At 43.8% G+C, this 27,626-nt stretch overlaps 1 protein-coding gene across 1 annotated transcript; it reads right to left on the minus strand.

The window, feature by feature from the left end:
• Positions 1-223: 223 nt before the first annotated feature.
• LOC119457599 (serine palmitoyltransferase 2) lies at positions 224-27,112 on the minus strand. Its single transcript, XM_037719216.2, has 10 exons — positions 26,903-27,112; positions 20,999-21,175; positions 18,604-18,758; positions 16,226-16,371; positions 13,031-13,249; positions 11,756-11,861; positions 8,806-9,025; positions 6,894-7,156; positions 5,174-5,303; positions 224-1,082 (listed from the first exon to the last, which is right to left on the minus strand). Exons 1-10 carry the CDS (start codon positions 27,002-27,004, stop codon positions 996-998), a joined length of 1,605 nt encoding a protein of 534 aa, XP_037575144.1. The 5' UTR covers positions 27,005-27,112; the 3' UTR covers positions 224-995.
• Positions 27,113-27,626: the final 514 nt, after the last annotated feature.

Consider the following 27,626-nt stretch of genomic DNA (forward strand, 5'->3'; position numbering starts at 1 on the left):
GTCAACGGAGAAAGGGGTCGCCAAAGCAACGACACGGGTCCCGTTTCTGCGTTTAGTGGCGCTGTGATCGACAGTGATACTAATTGCCGGCCCTTTCTTTTTATTTTTTTTATTACCTTCGATTTTTCCCGGCCGGTCTGATTATCGCTTGACGAAGGCGCAAGCAGCATACCAAAAATGGAATGCAGTCCCGCTTACCGGAAAGTACGCACAAGGAATACATAAAATACTACGATTGTTTTATTATGCCTCAGGAACAGTTTCCATGTCACTTTTGGTTTGCTGCAACGATTTTTATACTGCAACGTAGCTTATCCCAACTACTGTCGTGCATTTATTTAAACAAAATAGTAACAACGGTAGCAAGATATGTGCAGCTAGTTTTTTTCCTTTTGCACCTGTTTTCATACATGGCCTCTACGTTGCAACTACACTGAACATGTTGAAATATCAGCGAGTGATGACTCTGCACCCACACAATTCCGTTCACCATCTCACTCAGTGAGAGAAAAAAAAAAAACGCACACACGCAACATTGCTTAAAAAAAAAAAAAAAAACTAGTTTTCTGTACAACTACATCAGAATGAATTTGAGAGTACATTTGAGAGAAACAATCCCTAAATGCACCCAAAACCGAGATGACGGGCAACAGACAGTTGACACAAACATGAAGCCACAAGGTGAACACACAGTACGAAAGCATGAGGCTGAGGCACGTGTTCATTTTCTTTTTTCTGTTTCTTTCTTTTTTTTTTTTTTTTTTTCTTTTTTGATGTCTTGAGTTCAACTTGGAAAAGCAGGCCAGAGGTTGATGACCAGTTCCCAAAATCACACTGGACCCAGTTTTTGCACAGCACCTTGATGCGCCACTTGCAGCACGATCTTCAGGCTTTGGATATGCACAGCAGAAAAGCAGCGCACCTCCTGGCACCATGCCCACTGCTGCTGCAGGCATTGAAGGCAGCCACCTAGCTACACATCAGTAGTTCAATGATCAGTAGACTATTTCTTCGGTGCTTCTCTTCTTTCTGGACAGCTTCAGGTAGAGGTAATCACCTGCCTTGTCAATAACACTCAGGGCCTGAAAAAATAAATACAATGCAGTACTTAGAGCCTTATCCACTACCAATGCCAGTCGCTTCATAAACACGTGAACCACTCACTACCCAACCACGCTCTGAAATTATATGCACGTGCTGCCACACACAGCATCTTTCAGATGTGTAGTTCCTCCACCACGTTGTCTTCCTTCTTCTGTGATTGCGACATCACTTGGAGCTCGCTGCCTGGCCCTGATTCGACGAGCAAGAGCGGTGGCGGCAGCCACTGGGGCCCTGGACTAAGGGTCCCTACCACATCAATCCTTTCACGTTATATTAAAGTTTATTTCTTCTTCTTGCCATCAAGAGTGGGCCTTTTGATAAGGTCCCAATACAGCTGCTCTGCACAGAAAAAGCTGCTTCAACTTAGCAGCACAGCTTGTCTACAAGGTGAAAATTACGTGCAGTGTGCCATTTATTGTGCGTGGTTAACTCCCTGCAGACACACTCTAGCTTACCACTACCCCTGAGGAGATAAAAATGACTACACACAGCAGTAGTATGCCCACTGCATGGAAGCACAATCAAGAATTGTGAGTCCATCTGCTTTTCGCTTGAAGAGGCCAGTGCTACAAAATGTCCTTGCCTCAATAAGCCTTTCTCATGAGTGCCAACATTGACCGCACGATAATGTGGGCGAGGCACATGCTGGAGGCCTCAGAAAGACAGCAAGCACAGCATAAGATGATATGCATATGCATGCTTGAACATGCCTTATTACATTATTCTCTGGCCTACACTCTTACTAATAGTGATCCTTATTCACTGCTCGAGCCAACCGTACTTCCACAGATGCAACAAATACATTAAAAAAAAAAAAAAGAAAGAGAGACAGCGCTAGTTACAGGACCACACGAAGATGAAACAACACAGGTGCCAGCTATCAACTGGTGATGGCAGCGTACAGCCCAAATTTACAGACAGGAAAAAGAAGGTGCAATACCACACATGGCTGACTAGCAACTAAAATGTTTATTTGAGGCACAGAAAATATACTGGGTGACCCAGCTAATGCTAGTTAATCTGATGAATGGAAAAAAAATATATATATATTTCAGAAACACGGTGCAATATACGATTTTAAGACCTATGGTGTTCAAAACATACCTCTCCCGACTGAACACCTTAGGTCTTGTAACTGGATCGTACACCAGTGCTTTATTAATTTTTTTTTTCTCCGTTGAACAGCTTGGCTAACGTTAGCTGGGACACATGGTATATATGAAAGGCACATGTAGGGATACAGCTAGAAATGCACATGTAAAGCTTCCACGTAGATCTCACTGCCACCTCAGATGTACAGCCAGCTGCACTGGTTCCACAAAAATATTCTTATTTGCAAACAGTTCGTGCCTGAGGCTAGTGGAACTGCACAACACCATGTTGGCCTACTGACACAGGCTAGAAATCCTAATACCAGGCAGTGGACACATTCAGCCTTCCTTTATATCCAGCTTCCATTGAAATTTCCGATGCCGATAGTATGCGACAGCATCGGTTAGCAACTAGGCAGGTGTATTTATAATGTTCTATAACTCTCATGTTAGAAGACCGCACTGCTCAGCTCGAACCTGACAGTACAACTGTGGGCCGTTCAGCGAGCCGAGGAAGCCGCTTCGAGACAAGGTCTAGGAATTGCGTCCGCGTCGGGTGCCCAGACCCACAAAAAAGACGCCGGACTCAAATCTGATTGATTTCCTAATAAAGTTTACGTTCTTCTTGCAGGGCCTCCTTGAAGTGCAAATGAATTGTTGTGGACAAGCACAAGAAACTGCAGTTTCATTACAGATCTTACATATAAAGGCGTACCATGTTTTCCCATGTAACACATGGCATGCCGAAGTTGCACTCATCCAAACTAGGGTATTTCATTCCTTAAGCAAAGGTAAGTTTCATGATGCAATAGACGAGCCAAGTGGAAAGCGGAAACGGAAGACCATCGCATTGGAACAGAAGGCGCTATGAAGGCATTTGCGTTAGGTGCTAAGAAATCATTTTTTGCGCACGCTGAAGATTCTTTTGCTGTTTTATCAAAATTTCATTGCATACGTGGCCATGCAGCGGTTCTGTGGGTTGCAAAGTCATCTTCTTCAATAAATGTTTAACGTTGTGCATCCAATTGAGCATATATATTGCATTAAAGGGCAATAATGGATATAACGATGTAATGGATATAAAAAAGCAATTTTGGTTCCCCCTTCAACATCGATATAACGAAGTTTGACTGTATTCATGATAGTAAAAATTGCAACCCTCACCGGCTACATACATATCAATCAACGTAATTGTCATTCCACAGAGATTAGCACATCTAATAAGTTCATGTACACTAAAGTTGCTTCTACATAGATTAATAAACAATTTTAGCAAGTGCAGCAGCTTTTATTTTAGTTTTCAGTCATAGTGTAAAGGAAAGAAATCATTGCTTATAGAGTGCACCCATATTGTTGCAAAATCCATGCGTTTGCGCTTGCCAGCAGTCCTTGAAGTAGCCAACCCAGAAGCTCAACACTTGAGTAGATTTGTAGGTATGCAAGTTAGCCCATCATTTATATTACATGGCCCTAGGCAGTCAACTTTTGAACCTCCTCGCTCAATTTCGATGCAAATTAGGCAGCTTGTTTATGACAATAATATGTATAAAGTTCAGCACTAAATATCACTGCTTTAGCTTAGGACAAGGAGAAGCTTAATTTTCAAAAGCATTATGACTGTTACAGGGGTTAAACACTATGGTTATCCCGTGCTTTATATTGAATGGCGATTTGGGTTTCATTCAGGTTATATTTCCTACGAAGGGCCCAGGCTGTGCAAATGTGGAGGTATTTTTATATTCCCGAGTTTATTATTTAAAAGCACATACTATATAGATATATGATCGCAACATTTGCACTTACACCTTAAAAAGTAAAGAAAGTTTTATTTTTCAGTATGAAGAAAAGCAAAATACAGCTTCAAAGTAGCATTTTGCACAAAATTTAACCGCAAAAAACTTTCTAAAACCAAGTTTATCCAGTCTAATGTAGAAGCAACCTGATAAATTTCGCACACTGATTAAAAAAAAAAAATGCAATATGAGAGAAATGACTTTAAAAATTCAGGAGTGTGCTTTTTTATTTGCTCTTCATGTGTCACCCTTATCACACCCACGTAATGTACGTGGGGCCTTCTTGCATCCTGTGCTGTTCTTTTACAATGGCTTGAAGCTTCCATTAATTTCGGGAAACTTTTTAGTTCTCTTCCACGTCTGCTCTCACCCTGGACTCTTTGAAGATCTTTTCCAAATGGTATTCTGCGCGCACATGCCACAAATATGGTGTGCCCAACTTCTCAAACACCCTCTCAATCCTTTTCAGTCCAGCACTGAATTCTATTACTGCCACTGCTGCCTCTGTTCCGACAGTCTTGAGTGACGAGAACGTGGTCTTGAGGCACCTTTTCCACCACAGGCGCTTACACCAGCGCGATTACTTTATAGCGTTTCATACCAAAGTTACCAGAGGGAACCTCTGGCACTGCAATCGTTCGGCTAACATGGGAATGACGGCTAGTACATGGATTTCTCCGATCTTTGTGCTCGTGGCTTCAGACGTTCTCACGACTTTGTTTACTGCGCTTTATCCCCCTTTATCAAGCTAAATTTCTAAGCGATCCTGTATTTCTAAATGCAGAAGGCAATAAGATTCTGCGCACATGAAGAATCGTTGCGTTTCTAATGCAATATTTTGTCGAAAATGAACAATCTGCAAGTCACAGAGCCGTTTCAAGCCAGAAGGACAAAGCTTAGGCAAATCCAAGTACTAACCACTATTACCATGCTAACTGAATCACCCTGCTTGCAGCTCCCGTAGAAACTAGCACCACAGTTGCCTCTGGTAATTTTTGCCGGAAACTCCATGGGTCACTTTTGTGACATCCATACGTTTGTTACAATCTGTTTCATTATAACGAGATTTGACTGTAGATGGTGAGTAGGCTCTTCACAACTTTCTGCCTGCCCTTTTAGCCGTTTGCAGCTACGACACTGCAGTTAACTTCACCCCTTTGAGTAGCGCGGGGAGAGCAGCCTCACCTGGTCCAACATTTCCTTTGTGTGAGAAGCTGACATGCAAAAGCGAGCTCGTGCTTCCAGAAGTGGTGTTGCAGGGAAGCCGACTCCAACCGTGGCAACGCCCCTCTTCATGAGGTAACGCACAAGGCCCCTGTAAAATAAAAAGAAAGCGGGGAAAGGGCACAAAAGCGTAAAGAAAAGCAAATCTCACAATATCAAAACTGACAAATGCGAGAAAGGTTCAGCCTGAACTGTTTGTATGCCCTATGCTACACAACCAACATGTGCCCTGTAAACATTGCAACTGGTACAACCAACTCCCGATGACGAGACCAACATATGTAGTGAGTGGCCTATCATGACCATAACTGTCCAGACATGTTGAGCTCAATTTTACTGCCTAACCTAGACTCTAATCATAGAAACAATCCATCACACGTGAATGGCACACATGGGCAATTATAGCTACAGTTGATCACCAAAGCTGTGTCTGAAATGGATGTGATAGGGGACCCTGGCCAAACTCAGAAATCTGCTGGATCCCAGCTTTCTAAAGCATTTCGTTCTATTCTGTGCACTTTTCCTGTTGACTGTCGCAAAGCAAATACTGTATTCATTCGCATAATGAACGCACCCTGAACTTCCTGCCGTGAGGTAGAGGTGAGACATGGTACGACTCGGTATCTGATATGGCGTCTGGCGGGTACAATTGTATCGGACACCGTATAGGACGCCAAATCGTACCAGTGTGTTTTCTACTTTTATTGCGATAATGGACCACTCCAGGCGCATTTCTGCCGTCGGCACCGACAATAGCGCCTCCCCGCGTTCCTCCCTCGAACGCGGCGAGGAAACGTGACGTATTCCGTCGCACGCATGGCAACAGGGGGAGGGGAGGGAGGGGGGGACGGCGCAGCAACTACGCATTGCGCGGCCGCACGCGCCTTATCTTGAAAGCGATCTACCTCGGGGGCCGAGTCTAGCAGTGCGACGGCAGCTTATACCTTTGTGCGTGCTCTGTTCTCGCCACTCAGTTTGTGTTGATGCGATACACAGCACGAAGGGCACTTCGCTCGCTGTTGCTGCCATGCTTCCTCGTGCCAACATTTTGACAGTGAGCGTCCGCAGGTGATCGAGTGTGATGATGTTCATGTTTGCCTGTAGCGCGCTGACACCATGCTTGTTAATTGACACTAGTTAGCGAATGTTTGCAAGTTTATACGGACGATAAAACTATTATCCTTACTTCGTGTAGCTGCCTAAAGCATTTGCTATCGCAATCGATGGTTCGCCTTTCGGGTGAAACTGCGACTTTTTTAGGAGGTGGCTGCATAAAAGAAATCACTCAAAAATTTACCCCGCATAATGAACGGGGTAAATACCCCCCAATATTTTTATTTTTCTTGCCTACGGCACCCAATGGTGGGCATTAGAGTAGAAAGAGGGGGTGGGGTTACAACTAATACTGATGGTTGATAATATAAAATGAAATGCAACTGATACATTATTATGTCGAAGATACATCTTAAAAAAAAGACGACAATGGAATTAGGATACAAAATACACCAAACAATAACTAATCCAATAATTAATAACCTATCTCTTGTTTTGAAGCTCTGCACAGTGCACCTCTCAATTATAGGTTGGTCACACACACATGCTGAGAATAAAGTTTGTCACATCTGTATTCTGGAAATTTCGGCGAGCTGCTAGACAAACGGCCCACGCACAAGAGACTCACGCAATCTTGGAAGGGAGGTATAGCATGAGTGGCACAACGGGCGAGTCCTCATTGCCATAGATGATGAAGCCCATCTGTTGCAGACGGCGCCTGAAGTAGTGCGTGTTGCGTGCCAACCGCTCAATGCGCCGCTGTCCCTCGCCGTCCCCAGTTTCACCCATGATGACACGGCAGGTAGAAATGATCTGCTGGGCTACTGGAGCCGTCATGCTGGCCGCATAGCAAAAGCTGTGCGACTGCGCCCGAATGTGATCGATGACTGCCTGCAATGACACACGCAACATTCTACTCCCACTCGAAAAAATAGACATATGCACACCTTTATTTCAGCTAACACAGGAGCTCACACTAATTTTGCCAAATTTATTATATACAGAGTGTTTCAGCGAACACTTTCAAAATTTATTAAAGGTTGCCTGTGGCAAGATAGCCCAATTCTAGTTAATGAGCTGGTCTACTCGAAGAGGCGGACATTACATGCACAAAAAATTGAAATGCATAATCGACTAATTAAGAAAATTCACGAATTAAGTTTTTAACTAATTACCTGATGGCCCATATTGCAATTTACAAATTGCAGCCGTGGAGTTCGCAAGGCGGATCCACTTGAATTTAATTCTCGGGATGACACCAGTTTCAAGATATTATTTCCCGAACTTTGCGGAAAAATGCATTGGCTCTCGAAACATGCACACCCTTGCCCCCAACTCACGGGAAAAGGAAAGGTATCCGCCACGCAAGGGGGACATTCCTCTCGCAAAGGTAAAAAGTATAAAAGAGCGTCACCGGGAGAGACTCTCTCAGGTTCCCCGACCTCGAACCTGACCAATGACTTAACGGATACCTGCCACAAGCCGTGAATGACCTCATCGCCTGACTATCACGCACAACGAGGCAAGCCTATTTAGGTATTACCTATTACTAAGTGAACTTTCCTTCTGCAAGTGTTACTTATTGCTCACAGCAAGAAGCATTGCTAGACCTGACACTGCTGGTTGCCTTATCTGTCCGAGGCCAATGTAGCTACGATTGTGTAATTTTTGTCATAAAGACGTTTACACCACCGCTGAAAGTTGACATTGTCTAAGCCTTGGTCCTATCCTTCGCACTGTTTTTATTCTCTTCGTCATGAACCAACCTGCCCAATTCAGCACACACCTCTCTACCACTCTACCTCCTCTCTGGACTGTTGCACGGTAGTAGAAAGGTAAGCGCTGCAGTTTCTGCAAAGCTTTTCCGGGGATTCACTGATGTTTACAGCCGTCAAGAGGCTATTGTGGTGAAACCCAGGGAGCTCTAGAGGGCATTGTGGCACACGAGATGGAAAGGTACGATTGAGTTTTCTCGCCTTGCCTTTCCTCTCTGACACGCTCCTGTCAGTGTATATGCACACGGTGAACTACCTCCCGACGCAACGTGCATAACAGCAGCAGCAGCAGTGGAAAAGTTGAAGGAAGAGGCAAAGAAATCTTTGCTTTAAAATTAAGGATAAGATTTCATTTTCTGAATTTCGCAATGTAATATGGCATGTCACTGTGGCATCATGAATTTCAATGTATTTTCTCGCACTTGGGCAGTTGCAACATGGTAAACGTTTGTGAAACTTGCTAAGTCATTGGCTGCTTGAACACAGTCTGGTCCATCATTACCAATAAAAAAAATTTGTGGGCCCGAGCACTTGCCGCCGAGATCCATGATGTCACGGCACACTGGTACAAAAACTTGAAGGCAGCGGCAGCGCCATCTGTCTCATTTTTCTACCTATTCTTGCTTTTCAAGCCTCCTCTCGCAGCAAGAATGACCTCTTTGGTAAACTTGCTAACTCTATAGCATAACTTGCTAATAACTTATTTTTTCTCTTAAGTGTGTCCTTAGGGCCTCTTACAGTTCATAATACTGCCTTGCAACTTACCTTTGACCCAGCGATGTAGCCTCCCGCAGCACCGAAGCTTTTCGTGAAGGTGCCCATGAGAAGGTCAACGTCCCGCGGGTCGAGGCCGAAGTAGTCAACCACCCCACGCCCCTTTGGTCCCAAGGCACCCACACTGTGTGCTTCGTCTAGGTACACATACGCTCGGTACTTTTTCTTCAGGGCTACAATCTCGGGCAACATCACTATGGAGCCTTCCATGCTGCAATGAAATGAGGATAACAGCATGAGGGTGAACATGGTCAGTGTACTACTCACAATTATGCAAACTTGGATTATTTGATCCTACAAGAACAGAAAGTCTAGCGAGTTTGTACGACTTCATAGTTGACTAAAGAGCGCAAAAGGACAAAACACGATGCAAGAAAATGGCTGACATACCTGCCAGCCTGTCAACTTGATGAAATTCATAAGCCTAATATCAGTTCAAACACTGTTCAAGTTTGACCGATGTTCTGGTCATCAAATGTCCAGATTTGTTCTACATGATTGTGGTGTGGTCTATAGCATTGCATTTTTTCATGTGTGCATGCAATTACATTGGGAAAGGAGGTCGTTGTTTGAACACATGGATTGCATTATCACAAACAGCATTTAGTTATCCCTCAAGAACATCGTACAAATCTGAGAAAGAAAAAAAAAATTTAATTCTGTCCAAGTACCGTATTTATTCGAATCTAGGCCGATAGTTTTTTTCAAATAATCACATACGAAACTCTAGGGTCGGCTTAGATTCGAGGATTTTAAAAAACGCGCCAGTTTTTTAACTGAAACTGATAAATATGGTGCATAGTTAGCGCAATCTAGAAATGTCAGTACCGCAGCCGCTACTAGCCGCGCCAGTAGCCAGCTGAAGTACACGAGCGACGTCGCCATTTTGACCTGCGTCGTATCGGTAGTATCGGTATGGTGCAGCATCGGCGCGCGTTGTGGCGTTATCGTAATGGCACCAAATGGGCGATGCCACTATAGTGCCGCTTTCTAAACGAATACTGTATTTACTCGAATCTAACGCGCACTTTCAACACGACCCTAATTCTGCGTCGGCATTTCAAAATGGCCGCCTCGCACGCGCGTCGTGCCTAGCTACCGTAGCATGCGGAAGCTTCCTCCGTGTGCTGCAGTACACGTGCTTAGGCAATAGTCTACCGTCTGTCTTCACGTTCTCAGCGTCTGCTCTATCTATCAGCATGAAGTACCGAGTTCATCATGATGCCGCATTTAAAAGGAAAGTGATCATCTGTGCGGAGACGGACGGAAATCGGGCCGCATCACGGGCGTTCGGGGAATCCGAAACTTGCGAGCGGGACTGACGCAAACAGAAGGAGAGGGTTTTCGCCAGCAAAGCAATGCGGAACGGTTTCAGTGGACCGAAACAGGACGTAATCTGCGACGATCCACTCCGGCGATACGATCAGGCTTGGCCCTATCTTGAAAGCAATCTGCGACTGGTAAAGTCCGCCGCGCGCCGTGTTTTCGCCGCGTTGAAGGAGAGGCATGCTAGCACGAAGGCGCGCTTCGTCTCCAGCGTTTTGACAGTTCGTTTCCGCGGTCAACGAGCGAGGTGTGTTCATGTTTGCTTGAGCGCGCGTGACACCGTGCTTGTTAATAGCGGTCTACTAATTTGCTACCGCATTCGATGCATCGCCTTTCGGGCGAAACTGCGACTTTTTTTATTCATCGCAACATCAGTGCATCGAGAGGAAATCTATTTTTCCAAATTTTTCCTCACGGAAAACGGGTGCGCGTTACAATCGAGGAAGCGTGAGAATCGAGTAAATACGGTAGTTGAGCTAGCCGTAGAGGCATCGTCAAACGTTCAAACCGGGCGGAACTTCGGCATCGGTCTGTCGTTGGAGGGATGGTTTTTGCGTGCGCTGGATGGTACTGAATATAGCGCACTGTTTGAAGATGTCAGCAGTAAGGAAGATAGCGACGACGACGGCGAATGCTGTCCTCGCTTTTTCGTTCGGCCTACATTCGAGGTAAGTTTTTTTTTTTTTTTTTTCGGACTTCGAACTTTTGGGGGGTCGGCTTAGAATCGGAGTCGGCCTAGATTCGAGTAAATACGGTAGTTCTCCAGTTTAGAGTTCTGTTCGTGAGCCTTTTATATTTTTCCCCCTTAATTTTTCATGTCACGAAAAGCAGCAGGGCACCGTAGGTGTTGGTTCAAGTTTGAAATGCATCTTAGCATCACTTCTGCCCTCATCACACTTGTGCTGCTCTGCATTGTAATATTTTTCAAATAAGGCAGGTGGATGGCCAAATGCATTTAAATTAAACATTTGATTCCACAGAATCGTGTGCATGATTCCCAAAACTAGACAGCCAGTATGAATATTCGATATTTAAAAAGTAATGTGGATCGTAAGAAATAATAGATGCAAGAACAAAAGATCGGCGGCAATGCTACCTTGAAGGTCCCACACCAGCTTGCTGTGACATTATATTGATGCTGTCTGCTTGGGCTTAGTTAATTCTTTATAGATAAAGATGGATTACATTGTAATCTAAAATAGCCAAAGACGGAACTTGGCATCTTTCAATATCTGTTACTACACCACAATGGCCCAAATACAAGAAAATATTTTGAAGTCCATGACGTTACACTGACATACCGTTGCTCCAACTTTAGTGGTAAATTAAACAAACCGAAGTTCGGCCTTCAGTTTTTCTTTGTACTAATCAACCTGTTACAGTCAACGTCCTGATATTTTGGGCACCCTAGGGGCCGCAAAAACGTCTGAAAAATTGGTCATTGACTGTATTACAAAAATAAAATAAAAGTTCTGAAAGAATACTTTACCAGTCTAAACTGATTTAGTGATGCTCTTTGGTGTCCCCTTGAACTCAGTTAACTGACTTGTTAACTAACTGCTGCATCAGCTAAGAGAGCAGCTTAGCAGCAGTAAGCTCAATTCACTGCACGTACCTGTACACTCCCTCCACAATGATGATGATCTTCTTCCATGGCCTGTGTGTTCGTGGTTGACCCTCAACTATTGCATCTCGCAATTTCCGTTCAAGATCTTTCATGTCTGCATTAAAGAAGTCCAAGAGACCAATAAGGTTCACTGTTCAGCCTTCCAGCATGTACAGACACGAGTTCCATACTGAGTGCCGAGCCATCTTCACAATGACCTTCTGGGAATTCACTCCTCACTAAATTGCATGCACACAGCCCAAAGCAAGCTAGAAGTAGCTACATTATACTGAGATTCTCTACAAACTTACTTAGGCACACAAACCAGGGTGTTGAACCGAAGCAAACCCAAACTGATAACAGTGCTGAGCTGTTATTTTCCCCTAAATTGAAACGGAACCCAAAGCTAATATGTCGGCTGTAAGGAACTGTGCCAAAAAAAAAAAAAAACCTGTCCAGTTTTGCCAGCATCACTGCTTTGCTTTAACTTATGAAAATCTAAGCACGTACCCATGTTTCAACCATCAAATTGAAGCACCAAAGTCGTAGCTTGACAAATGGACAGCTAATATAACCACAAAGGTGCAAGCTGACACCCCAATGTGCTGCAGCTATGCACAGCAAACAAAACATAATGTGTTGGCACTTGTCCTCCAATTAGCATCAATAAGCCACTATATGGACACTTTTTCTGCCTCCAAATGTTTAGTGTGCGTGTTACTGAGGCATGCACAAGACAGTCACACAACTGTAAATGGTACAGGCACCACACAGCAATGCAATATGCAACTAGGGTTACCTACTGTCACAGTTTCTGAGCAAATGTCCCAGGTCTCAACTAGACATAGTTGGGACGGCCCAAACGTCCAGACTTTTGCTTCGTTTTCTACTCAATAGCAATCAATAGACCAAATTTCCTGTTTGTAATGCCTGACAGATCGGTTGCACACGCCTCACTTTCGTCTTTCTTTGGATTGTCATAAACATTTGTGCAGTTTTGTATTTGTCCTAGTTCTGTTGCAGGACCTTAATCGTTCCCAGCTCCTCTAAGCCGTGTTAGCCAGGTAACTCTACACCTTGTCGTAAATCGAGACAGGGTAGGAAAACAAAAAATAAGAAATATTTGGGAAACATTGTTGCACGCACAGAGTGGCAGCTCCTGGCCATTAAAAGGGTCGACCATAGGCAGCAGCTACCCCCTCTCGTGTCCCGACTTCGACCACTCAAGGGTTGGCAGCCCTATGTGAAACACGGCGAATTTCACACAGTGACTGAGAAACGTACTGTTGTGCTTGAAGACTCGGATGGTGGCACCGGACAAACGGCAGCCCAGAATGAGCGAGGCATGGTTGAGCTCGTCGCTAAGCAGCAGACAGCCCTTCTGAGCCAAGCCAGGAATGTTGGTTGAGTTGGTGGCAAAGCCCATGCCCACTGTCAGGCATGCTTCAACACCCAGGAATCGTGCCATCAGTTCTTCCAGCTCCTGGTGGATGGCCAAGGTGCCTGCAGCGCCGACAGATGCTATCATCAGCGCAAATGCACACCAGATCAACAGCACATCTCTCCTTTCTTTTTTTTGTGAACACTTACGGAAGCCCAAGGTGGCGTTACTGTGTCAAAGAAACAGACACACACTTACTGTTAATCATTGCTCACCTACGTATGTACACTGCAATGGGAATAGAGTTATGAAGTCAATGGTATAAATACCTTCATGTCAGCTAACAATGTTGTGTCATCAATTCTTTACACTTATTGCAATGTCATTCATGTTCTGTGCTGAAGTTAAGCATGAAAAACAAGGGTCACTATCGCATGATTGCTTGCTGCTTAATGCACCACCATAATTACTAGCAATCAGTACATTAGTATCTGTTTCACCATCATAGGTGGTGCAATTTTTCTACCATGTGACCACCTTTACTTGGTAAGTGTACTACATCGTTTTCACTGGCAAAAAACAAAATGACAAGAGGTCGAGACTGATTAACACCAATGCCCGGTACAGTCAATGACTGATTATTTGGACACCGATAATTCAAACAGCCCTGCAACTTTGGGGCTGGCGGAAGTAGTGGCGGTGCCATCCACTAGCCCCACAGACTTAATGTATAAGGAACACCGAAATTTCGGATACCTTACAGCACGTCATGTGGTAATTCAGACTCAGCCTGCACAATCGTCCTAATTTGAACACCACAGTCAAGCTGAAATAGCAATATCTTCGTTTTGAGATGTTGCCAGCATGGTCCACACCATGTAACCGGCACTCCACGAAACCGGAACTAGAGAAGCTTAGTTGATCTAGTAGTCACCGATGAGAACTCGGTGCATGCATTGACTGTACTTTCATCTATACATAGCGACAGCAAGACAATGGTAGAGATATGGGCCACAATTTTGTAACGACACCTTCAGCTTGATTCTATGCCACTCTCATCATCCACTGTTCATAGCCGGCTGATCTCATTGATAATGTGTGTGGAGCGTCGCTCTGACCACTGACGAAGCATGAAGATGATTAGCATAAAGGGCATTGTGAAAAAATCACAGCCACGGAATGTCTAGGCCAAGGGCAAGTGTATGTGTGCGAAGCAACACATGTTGACAAACTTGAGCTCTTGAGTATTCATGAACAATCACTTTCAATAGATACTTTAATTTTCGTGTGACTAGCACAGGATTTGTCGACAGGCACAGTGATAAGATAGGGTGCTTGTCACTGCGCCAAGAATTACGTCGCTCACAGGCACCAATGTGTATTGCACTATAGTCATGCGAAATTGAAATCTCCGAAAGTGATGATCCATGAATACGGCACACCTTTATGGCCACTTGTGGAATAAATTTATTTATTTTTGGAGGAACCCGGTATTTCGGAGTCCCGATTATTCGGACGTTATGGTGGTCTTCGTTGAGTTAGAATTATCGGTCAGCGACTGTATACACTGAAAAGACAAAGACACTAAACCTTTACTTAATGCATATGGTTGCTTCTGGAATCTGTCTTATTATCAGATTGTAATGTGCATGCCAATGTCGGCAATTCTTCACTTAATAATAATAATAATAATAATAATAATAATAATAATAATAATAATAATAATAATAATAATAATAGTGACAGAAACAACTGCAGTTTAATGTTTGCACAGATTTATGTTTAACTTGTTAGTGCGAACTGCAACACTATTCTTGCTCAGTCAAACTTCTGACAGGATTCTGCCAGATGTTTACATTTTGTGTCTGTCATTGGTTCGGACGCAGCGTGCTCACTTATAGCCATGTGATTAAGGTTCTTCTTTCTCTTGCATCTTGCAATCATGTTGCATGTTCCTATACTCAGCTGTTTGTCTCTCTTTCTTGTTCCGTTCAACAATGTTTTTGTTCTAAAACATTTTTGTTCCAAAACTAGCCCTGCAGCAAACTCACAATGACAAACATTGGCTGACAGCCAATACTGCATCTGTCCACTAGCTCTCTCTTGTTTAGCAATGTTTTCACCATCCAGCACAGCTACATCACGCAACTCTCAACCCAACTCTTCTTGTAGTATGCTTTAAAAGCGTGCAGATATATCATATATCTGTTAGCATTCATCACATAACACCTTTAAAGGAAAAAGCTAGGCAGACTCAATCTCTCCAGCTGTGAAATCATTTACAGCAACAGCAGCAGACTTTCACAGTGGAAACTGCTATCGTTGTTGCAGCTTCAAAAACATTTCTCACATTCGCGAGGGGGATTGGCCACACAGGGGATCAAAACTACACGCAGAAAGACAGAATGAAAGAAACAATCAAAAAGAAACACAAGTGACACAATCGTAGCAGTATCACCTCTAGTGGTCTCCGGAATACATGCAGACGCCACGCCTCCCTTGGAGCAGTGGTGTGGGACACAAAACCCCGCACAAATTACTAAGCACCAAAACTGTGTGATAACACAGCAATTAGAGTTTTCAGGTCTGAACAACATGCCACCAAAGACGCAAGAGCTCGAATGCCAGTGGCGGTGCGCAAAATTTTGTCGTTCTTCACTCTAAGGCGAGGACGATGGTAACAACGAGGAGGTTACCTGACAATGACACAACAACGCTGACGACGACACCAGTCACCAGCGTTACTGTGATCACAACCCTCATCGTCATCAGCATGAAGGAAAAAAACTGACAGTTGGACATTGCATTCAAACCGTCACCTGCTGTCGCAGTAAAAAAAGTTCTCACAGTCAGAACAAGTCGTTTATCAACCGCCCACTTCACGAAGGACAGTCTTTCAGTGTTCAGCCTGCTAAAAAGAGCCATGCAGTCCCAAACTTAATAACCACCCTGCCACACAATGTTGCACACAAATATGAACCCCACGAAAGTAAATACTTCCAGAAATGCTCTAGCCATCCCACAATGACTGTAATAATAGTATGCCATAAGTGAAGAAGAATAAGCAGAAGAAAGGGCGCAAGAAATGCTTTGCCTACCGAGTTCATGACGACTGCTGCAAGTTCCACTGCCGTAATGCTCGATAGACCTCTGTACCTCATCAACGACGGGTCCTGAATTTTCGGCGAATCCTAAGTAGTTGTAGGAACCCATGTTGATGGCTTTTGTCACTGTACCAGGCATCCTACACAACAAATGACACAAGGGCCACACACTATGATCACGCTGGTGTTCAGAGTCTTCAGGGTGCCACTGTAGCAAAGGCGAGCTGCAACATAGTCTCACCATATGGTTAAAAACCCGAAGGGCGCTTACATTCAACTTTACTGCACTAGGAAGTTATGAGCTAGGAATTAGGCTATCTCGGTAACGTCAGACCTAATGCCTCGGCAATGTAAATAAAATATTTTTAAAATTATCGTTAGATGAATTCGAACGAAGATCCCCACAGCTGCGATTCAGGCGCTCTGCTTCTGCTAAACAACTGCATCACAATGCCCGGAAGAAAGATTTGTGTTAATATAACCTTACTCTTAATTCACAAAACAGTTTTAATGGGTCACATTAGAGATAACACCAAAAAACCCTTCTTTTGTGATTGAAATCTAACCTAAAGAGTGGCCATGGGCAGACCAAGCAGGGACTACTGTGCCTTGTCTTCTCTTTCCCAGTTAGCACTCACCCAAAGTTATGTGGCTGCCAGGTCAGTGAGGCAAATGAAAGATGCCCCCCCCCTCCCCCTCACACACCTCAATAGGGCAACATCCAGCAAAGGAACAGTGAGGTCAATCATTGTGAAGTCACAGCGTTCATTGGAAGGTTAGGTGCATTCGTATTCCATTAAGCATTCTCGTATCTGCAAAGAATAATTGAAAGTTCACTAACAATTCTCTATGGTCATTTTATTGAGCTAAGCAGTGATGAGCTAGGAATTGTGGGTATGCTCGACTCTCACGTGTCCCCTGGTGTTGTTTTCCCCACATGGCTCTCGCGTGTCCTGTAATCCGGCTCCTTCGTGCAGCTAAACGCTGGCAGCGGTCGGTGTGGTTGCAGCATGTTACGAGAGATCGTGTGAGTGTTGCACTGCTAATACCACCTAACGGAGGGATTACTGGGGTGCAAAAGGCAGTAGGCTCTTCCTCTTTGGCTTGGGGTCGGACAACTGCGTGGACGTTTCGTGCGCTCGCCAGCCGTTCACGGGACCATCCTAACGAAAGGCTTAGGAGCAGGACACCAGAATGGACAAACACGACCATTCGAACATGCCACGTTCACATCGTTCGAATGCGCCACCGTTCACATGACCATACATGCGAACGATTATGCCTTGGTGTCCAGCATGGGGGCGAACATATTCGCTTGCTATCCGGTCACGGCAAGTCGGACTTCCTCGATTTGTTGCGATGGGCGCGCAACATATTGGTGTATAAAAGGCGCAATAAATGCCCTTGCGAGTGTCTGCACTACTGTGTTGTCGTTCCTTGGTGCCAAGAGCACGTTCGAGACCCTACAGAATCAGGCTGTCTTGTTAACCTCACGTAACATCCCATTCAAATGGTTTGGCGACATGCATAAAATTAGGAAGAAATTTTCGATGTTCGAGTTCGAACCAAGAATTTTATAATTGTGATATGGACATTCCACTACTACTCCCCGAACACAATTCACTGCCCAAAACATAACCTACTACTAAGTTGCATTATAACCTCACTTCACATGTTCACGAAATGGTCTAATGGGTCACATTAGAGGTAGCATCAGAAAATATAAACTCCCTTCTTTTGTGCATGAAATTAAGCTGGAAAAGTACTGTTAAATGAACAAAATGTCTTACATTTGTGGTTTGTCAGCACAATAAGCAGAGCATTTAGAAGAGTAACTATCATGGCTTCCAAGATTTACGATGCCACTCTAGGCTTCCTCGATGCCCGTGCCCCTGACTTGCTGCATACAGGAAGCGTGCGTACACAGGGTGCCTCCGTTTAAGCCAAATTCCCAGAAAGAACAGCCAGGGCCATCACAATCCCTGCTCTATGTTTTGTTGTCAAGGTGCACATCTTTGGAAGGCTTGTTCCTGACCATGCATCTCACAGGGCGGAGAACTGCAACTTCCCCCATGGCGCCGATAATCCGAACTGCCAATCGGTCGATGAATTTTCTCACTTGCAAAGGCACAAAGTGACAAAGATTATAAAGGAATGGACAGTGGCGTTCAAGCAAAGAACAACCTTGAGCATTCGTTCTGCAAACATTTGACCGGTCGTGTGATTGGAATTACTGGGTCACGTGAAAGGCTGCATGCTATTGGAGCTGCTTAGCATAGTCACTGACCAGGCGCAGTGAAACCTGTATGACAATTTTTTTTTTTTTTAATGAGAAACTCAGTTCTCACTTAAGATCACAGGACATGACTTACACAAAAGTCCAGTTGTTATCATAACTGACACGGTCCACCAAATCGATGACAGCACCAGGCACACTGCATATGGGTTGATTGAGGCAGTCACGAATGCGTCTATACACGTTGCGCGTGTAGAAGCTCTCGAAGCTCTGGTACAGAGGAACATATCCCTGTCAGGAGAGAGCAAACACTGGTGAGTATAGGCACAAAATACAGCTGCTATTCAGCTAGCTGAGATGAGACATACCACGCAATATGCATAGAACTAGTGAAGTCTGGGTCCAGCAATGTAGTCAAATAAAAGGACTTGCCTACCCCCAAATACACAACTAATTCTATAAAGCTAAACTAAGACCCCCGAAACATGGGCGAACTACAGTCCTCTGAAGTGAATGCCTTAACTTAGCGCTGAAGGACCCCTTGCGAAAAGGAATTTCGCTGCTGACACAGGGTACGGCGTGGTATCCTTTATATATATTTTTTTTCAGAAAGCACCGCAGCAAAACAGAAGGTGCTGCTTCTTTAAACTGAAACGGACGAAACGCTAAAACATTGTGCATCTGGTCAATGCCAAACAAGAAAGCAAAGCACAAAAATGAAAAAGCATGATTCATAAAAGATCTCCTGCAGCATTACCATTCCTATATTCGTTATTATCAGTGTAGTTTTTTTGTTATTAGGGAAATTAAAATTTCATTCGACAGAAAGGAGATACTCCTTTGTCATGCGTCACCTCGTGTGAATGCCTTTCCAGTAGATTTCCCTTAGTTAGACTTTAGAGTGCCCATGTATCACGGCTATGAGTAGGTAAAATCGAAATTTTGGGCAGTCAAGCCAAATATATAAAGCATCAGCTTTCTCACAAACAGCCTCCAGGGTAGCTTAAAAGACCGCTCGACTGGCTGGTGCTTTCTTTTTTCAGAACCGAGATGTAACTTTTGGTGCTAATTAACAACTACATCTCAGCCTATAAGTAAGAGGAAATGACTACAAAATAGAATTAATGACCCAGATTAGCACGGGATCTCTACAGATATGTCCCATCAGATAAGGCAAAACAGGAGAGGCCAAGCTGTTTATTAAATCTTTCCTCACTACACCTCATGGGCACTAATTAGCAGTGATTACATGTTGTGCATTTGTAGTGCCCATTTACAAACGTGATTGCAAAATTAAGCGCATTACATTACATAATGGGGTTTTATATGCCAAAACCACGATCTGATTATGGGGCACGCCGTAGTGGGGGACTCCAGAATAATTTCGACAATCTGGGGTTCTTTAACGTGCACCTAAATCTAAGTACACGGGTGTTGTCGCATTTCGCCCCCATCGAAATGCGGCCACCGTGGCCGGGATTCGATCCCGCGACCTCGTGCTCATCAGCCCAACAACATAGCCACTGAGCAACCACGGCGGGTAAAAAAAAAATTCAGCGCACTTTCACTCAATGTAGTATTTGTTTTAGCCGAGTTTCAGAAAGACAAATACATTTGTCTTCCACAAGCTTCCTGCTGTCAGCAAGTACAGCCTAAGAGGATCAGGTCATAAGCATGCCTAATGTTGTCATTCTTCCTCACAGCTGACATTTATGCTTTCTTTCTTGAAGTTCTGTACAAATTCTAATACACTATCTGCGACAAAACACTTCCATTCACTACATGATATTGTAATTTAGCACCTTTTGTTGTTTTCAAGTTTAAATTCCAGGTATTTTCTGTGAACCTATATGCTAGTATAGTGTCCCACTTCTTGCTACAGCCTGTGATAAAGGCTGGTGCAGTGTGAATGAATGAATGAATGAATGAATGAATGAATGAATGAATGAATGAATGAAATGCCAAAACCAGACATGCCTGTGAGACTACAAAAGCCAATTACTGCATGGAAGGCAGCTCTCTTTCCATCCCCATAGTAGCACCTCAAATAGCATAGCATATTCAGACCCCAAAAACTAATTACTACAGGGGAGGCAGCCATATTACTGTCACCACAGTTGCAGCCCAAACAGCACAGTGTATTCTGGTCTACTAAACCTTGACAGAATATACAGCAACCTTGAATACTACAAGCACAAAAATACAGCGCGGCCAACTGTGTATTATCCCTCATACACACACTTTTTTTCTTTCTCCGAATCACTTGCCTTAATTGGTTCCCATGTTCCTAGGTAGGTAACGTATATATATTTAAAAATATAGACTCCAAGATGATGCCTGCAATGTTTACATCCATGGAAGAGACAATGAGAAGCAAGGGTTGAAGTAGTCCTGTCAAGAACCTGGTGCATAAGTGAGACAAAGCTGACGGAAGTAATCAATATTCGTGTAACTCATGAGACAGCAGGAGTTGAAGTCAGTTCTTAATCAGCAATCAAAGGCGAACTGCTTCATCATGAGCCAACACTTGCCTTCCGGTCATGCTCAGTAGACATGTGTGTTTCTTCTAGCCCCGTAGAACGCATGAAGTCCCGGATGTGCCCAAAGATGCCCAAGATGACATAGCTCAGGTATGTGCTCAATGCCATGAGCAGGGGCGTCTCCTCGAAGTAGTCTTTGCCCCGGACACGCGGCTTCTTCTCTTCATGCTGCACGTGAAAAAAAAAAAGTCTTACCTACAAGTGCATCTAGTTAGAGCGTTCTAGTAGGCAGCAACTGTGCTGACTGCTACATTGTATTAACATTCAAATTATCCCTTTTATTTTGAAGATTCGTCTAATGAGCCCTTTCAGTTCTTCAAAGACAGTCGCGCAGCATGACATCACATGCCAGCAGTGGGAGGTGTCGATTTGAATTGAATTCTGGAGTTTTCAGTGCCAAAACCCCAATTTGATTATGAGGCACACCGTAGTGAGGGACTCCGGATTCATTTTGACCACCAGGGGATCTTTAACATGGCCCCTATGCACGGGACACGGGCGTTTTTGCATTTTGCCCCCATCGAAATGTGGCCGCGGCAGACAGGATTTGATCCCACGACCTCGTGCATAGCACCACAACACCATAGCTGCTAAGCCACTACAGTGGGTAAGGAGGTCTCGATGGCAATTTCAACAGAGACATCTTGAGGTACATTTCTCACTGCTTTTGCAAGCCAGCAAACGGTCTTACATCAAGGAAAATATATATATATATATATAAAATAAAACAGTACAGCAACCATAGTTATAACTGCAGTGACACCCAGACATGGAGCCAAGTGACGTCACACAATGTGTTTTTCAGTCTTTATTGCCTCGCACATCTGTTGCTTGGAACCAGCTTCCCACAAATATTAACACTACATTTTAATGATAACCTGCATTTTCACGTTTCATTAGCTAATATTGTATAACATGCAGCTCCTGTATCTCACTTGTCTTCCTTTTATTGCATTGATATTTATCTTGCAACAACTTCCCTTTTTAAGTAATGCGGACATGACTGTAGGATAATTAAGTCAATAAATGTGGTCTTATTTCTGAGCAGCTGATTTCTGGTGCACTGCACGCTACTTAACACAGTGTCAGTCAATGCTGACATTCCTGCAACTGTTTAACTGCGGCAACGCGGTGAAATAGGGCATGTTGTCCGACATTCACTGTGAAAACTGTAGTAACAGAGGATGCGGACAAAGTTAAATCTTAACACTCAAGCCACGATGACACGTAGACTGGCCGCACATTCGACGGAATTCAGGGATCACCGAATGTTTCACTTTTTTTTTTTGTCAAATTATTTGATCGCAGAAAGAACTGAGAATGTGCATTAGCTACACTCTGACAAAGTTGAAAATAAATACAGCACCCAGTGCTGCGAAACCTGTCTTAGTTAAATTTGACTTCTGTTAATTCGCCGGACTTCTGTTAAGGCACCCATACTTTTTAACCCCATTTCTCCAACACAAAATTTCAGACAACACAAGCTGGCTTTATGGTCCAACTAGGACCAAGTGCTGCTTTTTGTCTTCGTTAACAATTCGGGCCACAAACACTTTAGCACAGCAATAGTGTAATCTCAGCAACAATAGACTCATTTCTTTAGCATATATAATCGTTTTATTTGCCACATAAATCCCATGCTCTTTGTGCCAAGCTATTGCTAAAGTGAGTTTGTGCCGCGATTCTGCACATGTGTTTTATTCAAGAGATACCACAGCTTTGATTTTTTGAGTCCGTTCACTTTTATGTATGCTTTGGAAAAATATTAACAAGAAATTCCGAAAATAGAAAAGGTCAGAAGGCTTTCCTACACAATAAACGATTCACATCAAGGTCAATGACGGTCACGTCGTCGACACACCAAGTGATGCCTCTCCACTGCGTCCACTTCCAAATGCCCTCCCTGCCAATTTATGGGAGTCTCCTGGGAATGCACAACTGCTTAGACAAGTTTCTGACTACCAGGTGCAAGTTTCAATACAGACCTTTGCAGCAACGTGATAGAGAGAGAAAGCAAGTGAGATAAGCTAGTTTCTGGTGCACAGCGCTTTTCTTCGAAACTGCAAAGCAACCATTTTTGTACCACAGGCAACAACACAATTTTTTGAAATCATTTTATTTCCATTGTTCCCCCTCCCCTTATTAAAAGAAACACCGAAGCTAAGATTGCTAGCGCTCACTTTTGGAATTGCAAAACGATTCACTCTTGCAGTTAGAAGGGATTTCTTATGCCATAAAGGGTGCAAAAACGAAAAGAGAGGTAGTGATGAATATCCTACATCGCGAGCATTGTGACTACATTGTAAGCAAAGTCTGATAGAGGCTGCTCAATCATTTACAAAAATAAGGATAATGCGCACATGACCCTCCCTGAACTGGCTATGGCAATCTGCTGCTGATCATGAGGTCGCGGGTTTGAATCCCGGCGTCGCGTCCTGGGGTGCACGTCGGGACACTCCACAGAAACACTAGATCAGTTTTGGCTGCTAAAGTATTTCTTCAAAAAGCGCAATTTAGTTAACTTCATGGTAAGATGTTGATTACTAGAAGAGGAAATGAAGGCCAAACATCTATTTTCTCAAATTCGCATCAAAGCCCCAGCGCTGGTACGTCAGCGTCACATCATGGACTTCAAAGTATTTTCTCGTATTTGGGCCACTGTGGCGCAGTAACAGCTACCTAAACTTACCAAAATCTGTCGTTAACTATATTAGATTACAATGTAGTCCATCTTTAACAGATTTAACAAGGCCCAAGCAGACACCATCAAAATCTGTTAAGTCACAGCAAGCTGATGCGGTAACTTAAAAGCAGTGGCACTACCTGTCTCTTGCTTTTGCAGCGTTTCTGGCTCATCAAGCTACATTCTGTTAACTGCACTATAGAAAGGGCAAAGAAAGAGACTGACACACATGCACGAAATGTGTATCAGCCTCTTTTTTTTTTTTGTCTTGTTAACGGTATAGCGCAGTAAACAGAACGATGTCATACAAACTAGCCCCAGTCGAAGTCTTATTTCACCTCAATCCACCTCATTATAAGGCGTTTCATGGCACTGTAGAATCGTAATTAGCTATTAGAGCTATACAGTCGAACCCGGATATATCGAATCTGAAGGGGATCACAAAAATTTTCGATATATAGTTAATTCGATACAGAAAATAAAAATTTCATACAGAAATTTTTAAGGGGATTTTACAGCTGTTCCATAAACACAATAATTCGTTATATGTGGGTTCGGTATATCCGGGTTTGACTATTTGTTTTTCTCCTCAGCGCCCCTTTAAGATTGTAAAACCCGCCAATCAATTCACTGCACTTGAAAAAAAAACATCGCAACTTTTGTGATGGTTCTCTAGTATGCAAAAATATTACTGCTTTGAAAGCACAGAGATGTCATTGCTTCCATTGTTGCAAAAATAAAAGGAAGTTCGGCCCTTTCATTTCTTTCACTAAAAAAACACTCGGGAGTCTCTTTATCTATGCCTAAGAAACATTTTAGTCATGCTCATGACTATGACTTCGACCATCAACCTTTAGTCTTTTCCTTCACTTAGTACCACATTCATTGGTTTTCGAGTGCTATCTTTTTTCACTGAGTTTATGGCATTTTTGCTGAGTCATAGTCATAACTATGACTTCTACCACCATCTTTTAGTGTTTCCTTCACTTAGTACCTACGTCCGAACCTTTGATGTCTTTCAGAAAGCCAAGTGCGAAATGTGTATTAGTCCATTAAACATCCTCCAACCACTGGTATTGATCGTATAAGAAAGAGTAATGCCACGATTAATCACAAGTGCTTTTATCACATTCTGTAAGCATTTAATTCGCACAACAGTAAAATATACAGCAGTATACCAGGTGTGTTAGCGAACACTTTCAAAAATTTTTAAAGGCTGCCTGTGGCAGATAGCACAATTCTAGTTCATGAGCTAGTCTACTCGAAGAGGCGGACATTACTTGCACACAAAAAAATGAAATGCACAATCGTCTAACAAAAATGCACTAATTAGGTTTTTAACTAATTACCTTATGACCCACATTGGAATTTACAAATTCTACCCGTGGAGTTCGCAAGGCAGATCCACTTGGAACAAATTCTCAGGATGACATCAAGTTTCGAGATATTGACTCCCGAACTTTGCAGAGAAATGCATTGGCGTTCCAGTTACTTTTGCGCTTCACTGCATAAAACGACGTTTCGTTACGAAAGCAACTGGAACGCCTTCCATTTAAATACGCATCAAGTTGTTTCTATAAAACATTCTGGCAGAAACCATCTCAGGATGACCGTTGACGCTAATGCGATTAGCATTTAAGAAATGCAGCGACACACTGTATTGCCACCTCTGAAATGTGTCGTGTATGAGGCGTGTACTGCAGCCGTTCAATCTAGCAAGGCCGTCACTAAGTCTGTGCGTGGCTGAATATATACTCAGACATCTTGTCTGAATATATATGACGCGGGTTTGGTTCCACCTACCACCAGAGAAATTCTGAACGTTTCCTAAGCACAGCAGCCCAATGATTTACCTATTAGACCCAGAGAACCATGCTGGAGTGAAAGCGGTTGTGGACAAACAGACGGCGAGGCATACTGCAAACTGGGTGAAATTACCAAAGAATGCTAATCACATTAAAAAAACACATCCAATACTCATAACAATTGAACATTAATAAATTGTAGCACATTTTTTTATAAGTTCCTACATTTGTTATTTTTTTAGAGTGATAGAAACATCAAATAAGTGTAACGGCTGAAAAAGTTTGGCAAGTAGCTACTGGGAAAACTTCGCGACCACACACGACATAAGCTACCACAAGAGCCACAGGATTGTATAAGTGGCACACATCCAATTTTTGACACAAGCTTAAACGTAAAACCAAAGCGTATTCATTTATCCTGCCCAGACGGTATCACATTACCCGTTAAACTTGAGAGATACTTTCTTTCAGGCTGCGGCATGCAAGGCAAGGCCAATGACGAGAAACTCTTCTTTGGCTAGACTTACGCAAAGGCGGTGAAAGATGACGCCCGCTTTCAACGCTATCAGTAGCGCGCCGATAGTACAGCGTCGCCCGTTTCCTAGCAGCTGTGCGGCGCAGTACAGCACCAAGACTGTGTCAGAAACGGTAGCATTCACTGAATACTCGGAACAAAACAACGACAACGAACAATGCGATATAAACATCGAATTACAGCAAAATAAATGCGAGAAATACACGCGTACCTGTTCCTTCATGGATGGTATGCTCTTGCGGTGAGCAGACAGCAGCGAGCTACCGGAGCTGATCGTCAATGATCCTTGTTGGTCGGACGGCGCGCCGAGGCACAAAAGCTCACGTTGAATGAAAACTTATTGGAAAGAGTCTAATGCGCGCTGTGGAGCAGAATTAGAACGAATCTCCGCTACATGAGCTGCGCGATCATGCCTGTCGTTTGTACGGAGGGAGCTCAGCAGCGTTAAAAAAGTCAAGGCTAGAGGAGCATTACGTGCCGGTCGTGTGTACACTAGAGAGGCTTTCGAAAGGCCGAACGGGGGCAGCAATAAAACAAGCATACACGCACAAGGCTGGCGATCGCCGATGCGCTCACCTCGCACCAAGGTTTCGGTAAGCCGCGGAGACCTCGTTCTGTCAATGGTCCGGAGATGAACGGCACAATTTCGTTCGGAGCGACTCCACACAGCGCGTCAGTCAAAGGCTGCGCCAATGCCTGGCTAGGGGCTAATGCAAGTGTAGCGTGACCCGTAAACAGCGCGCTTACGCCACTATCACAGGATCGGACACGCAAGAAGAGGAAAAAATAACAAAAATGAAAGCGTGCGCTACCTGGGTTACGTTTCCGGAGCACCTCTGCCGAGGCACAGCCTACACGGCGCTAGCACGTACCTTTGCATTAGCTTCACTTTTTGGCGTTTCACTGTGGACCACACCATTGCAACAGTGTGAAGTTTTGTCCAGTATTGTTGTGTCTTCTTCTCTGAGACCCATGACTTCGGTTCTGATTCTTCGTGGACGTCCGATTACTTTTCACCGACTGGGAGGTGCCGGGTCCGGGAGACGGCTCAGCCGCACAACTCCACCTGGCGCGCTGGCGCGTGATGCTTGATGCTTACCTCAATAGCGCTGCCGATCAGACAACCACACATACTACGCCCTTAAACATGAATTATACATATCGCTACGTCCACTGATGAAAAAAAGGGCATACAAAATTTGTATTTAGCATAAGGCTTTCCGATAAGCACCAGTGTGGCCTAGATAATTTACAATAATAGCTTTTCTACAAACTCATGTCGAAACCAGTTTCTGTTTCGTTAATGGCATGACGCAGAAGGTGGTGACGTTAAAGCAAGATATCGTGACGCTTCAGAACTCGCTTTGTCGTCTGCTACTCGCGGCGCTACTCGTGCGAACATGGAGGATTCCTCCATGCGTGCGAAGACCAAAACGTCACCATTCTGTATCCACGCGACCACCTTTTTCGTCATGACGTCATAACAAATGACCTCCTAAGAATATAAACCGAAACTGGTCTTTTAAAAATCATTCTTTAAACGATTTCGCACTTACATCTGACATTGCTCAAACTTCGCAGCAGTATTGTATTTTA

The sequence above is a fragment of the Dermacentor silvarum genome, chromosome 7 (genome assembly GCF_013339745.2).
Source record: "Dermacentor silvarum isolate Dsil-2018 chromosome 7, BIME_Dsil_1.4, whole genome shotgun sequence".
Lineage (NCBI taxonomy): Eukaryota > Metazoa > Arthropoda > Arachnida > Ixodida > Ixodidae > Dermacentor > Dermacentor silvarum.

Bases quoted from the DNA above. Each gene is read 5' to 3' on its own strand.
- LOC119457599 (XM_037719216.2), bottom strand. From the start codon at position 27,004: ATGGGTCTCAGAGAAGAAGACACAACAATACTGGACAAAACTTCACAC. The intron at 9,026-11,755 runs GTACGTGCAGTG...ATTTCATTGCAG, and splicing joins ATTGTGGAGGGAGTGTACAG to CATGGAAGGCTCCATAGTGA. The intron at 5,304-6,893 runs GTGAGTCTCTTG...TTTATTTTACAG, and splicing joins TACCTCCCTTCCAAGATTGC to GGGCCTTGTGCGTTACCTCA.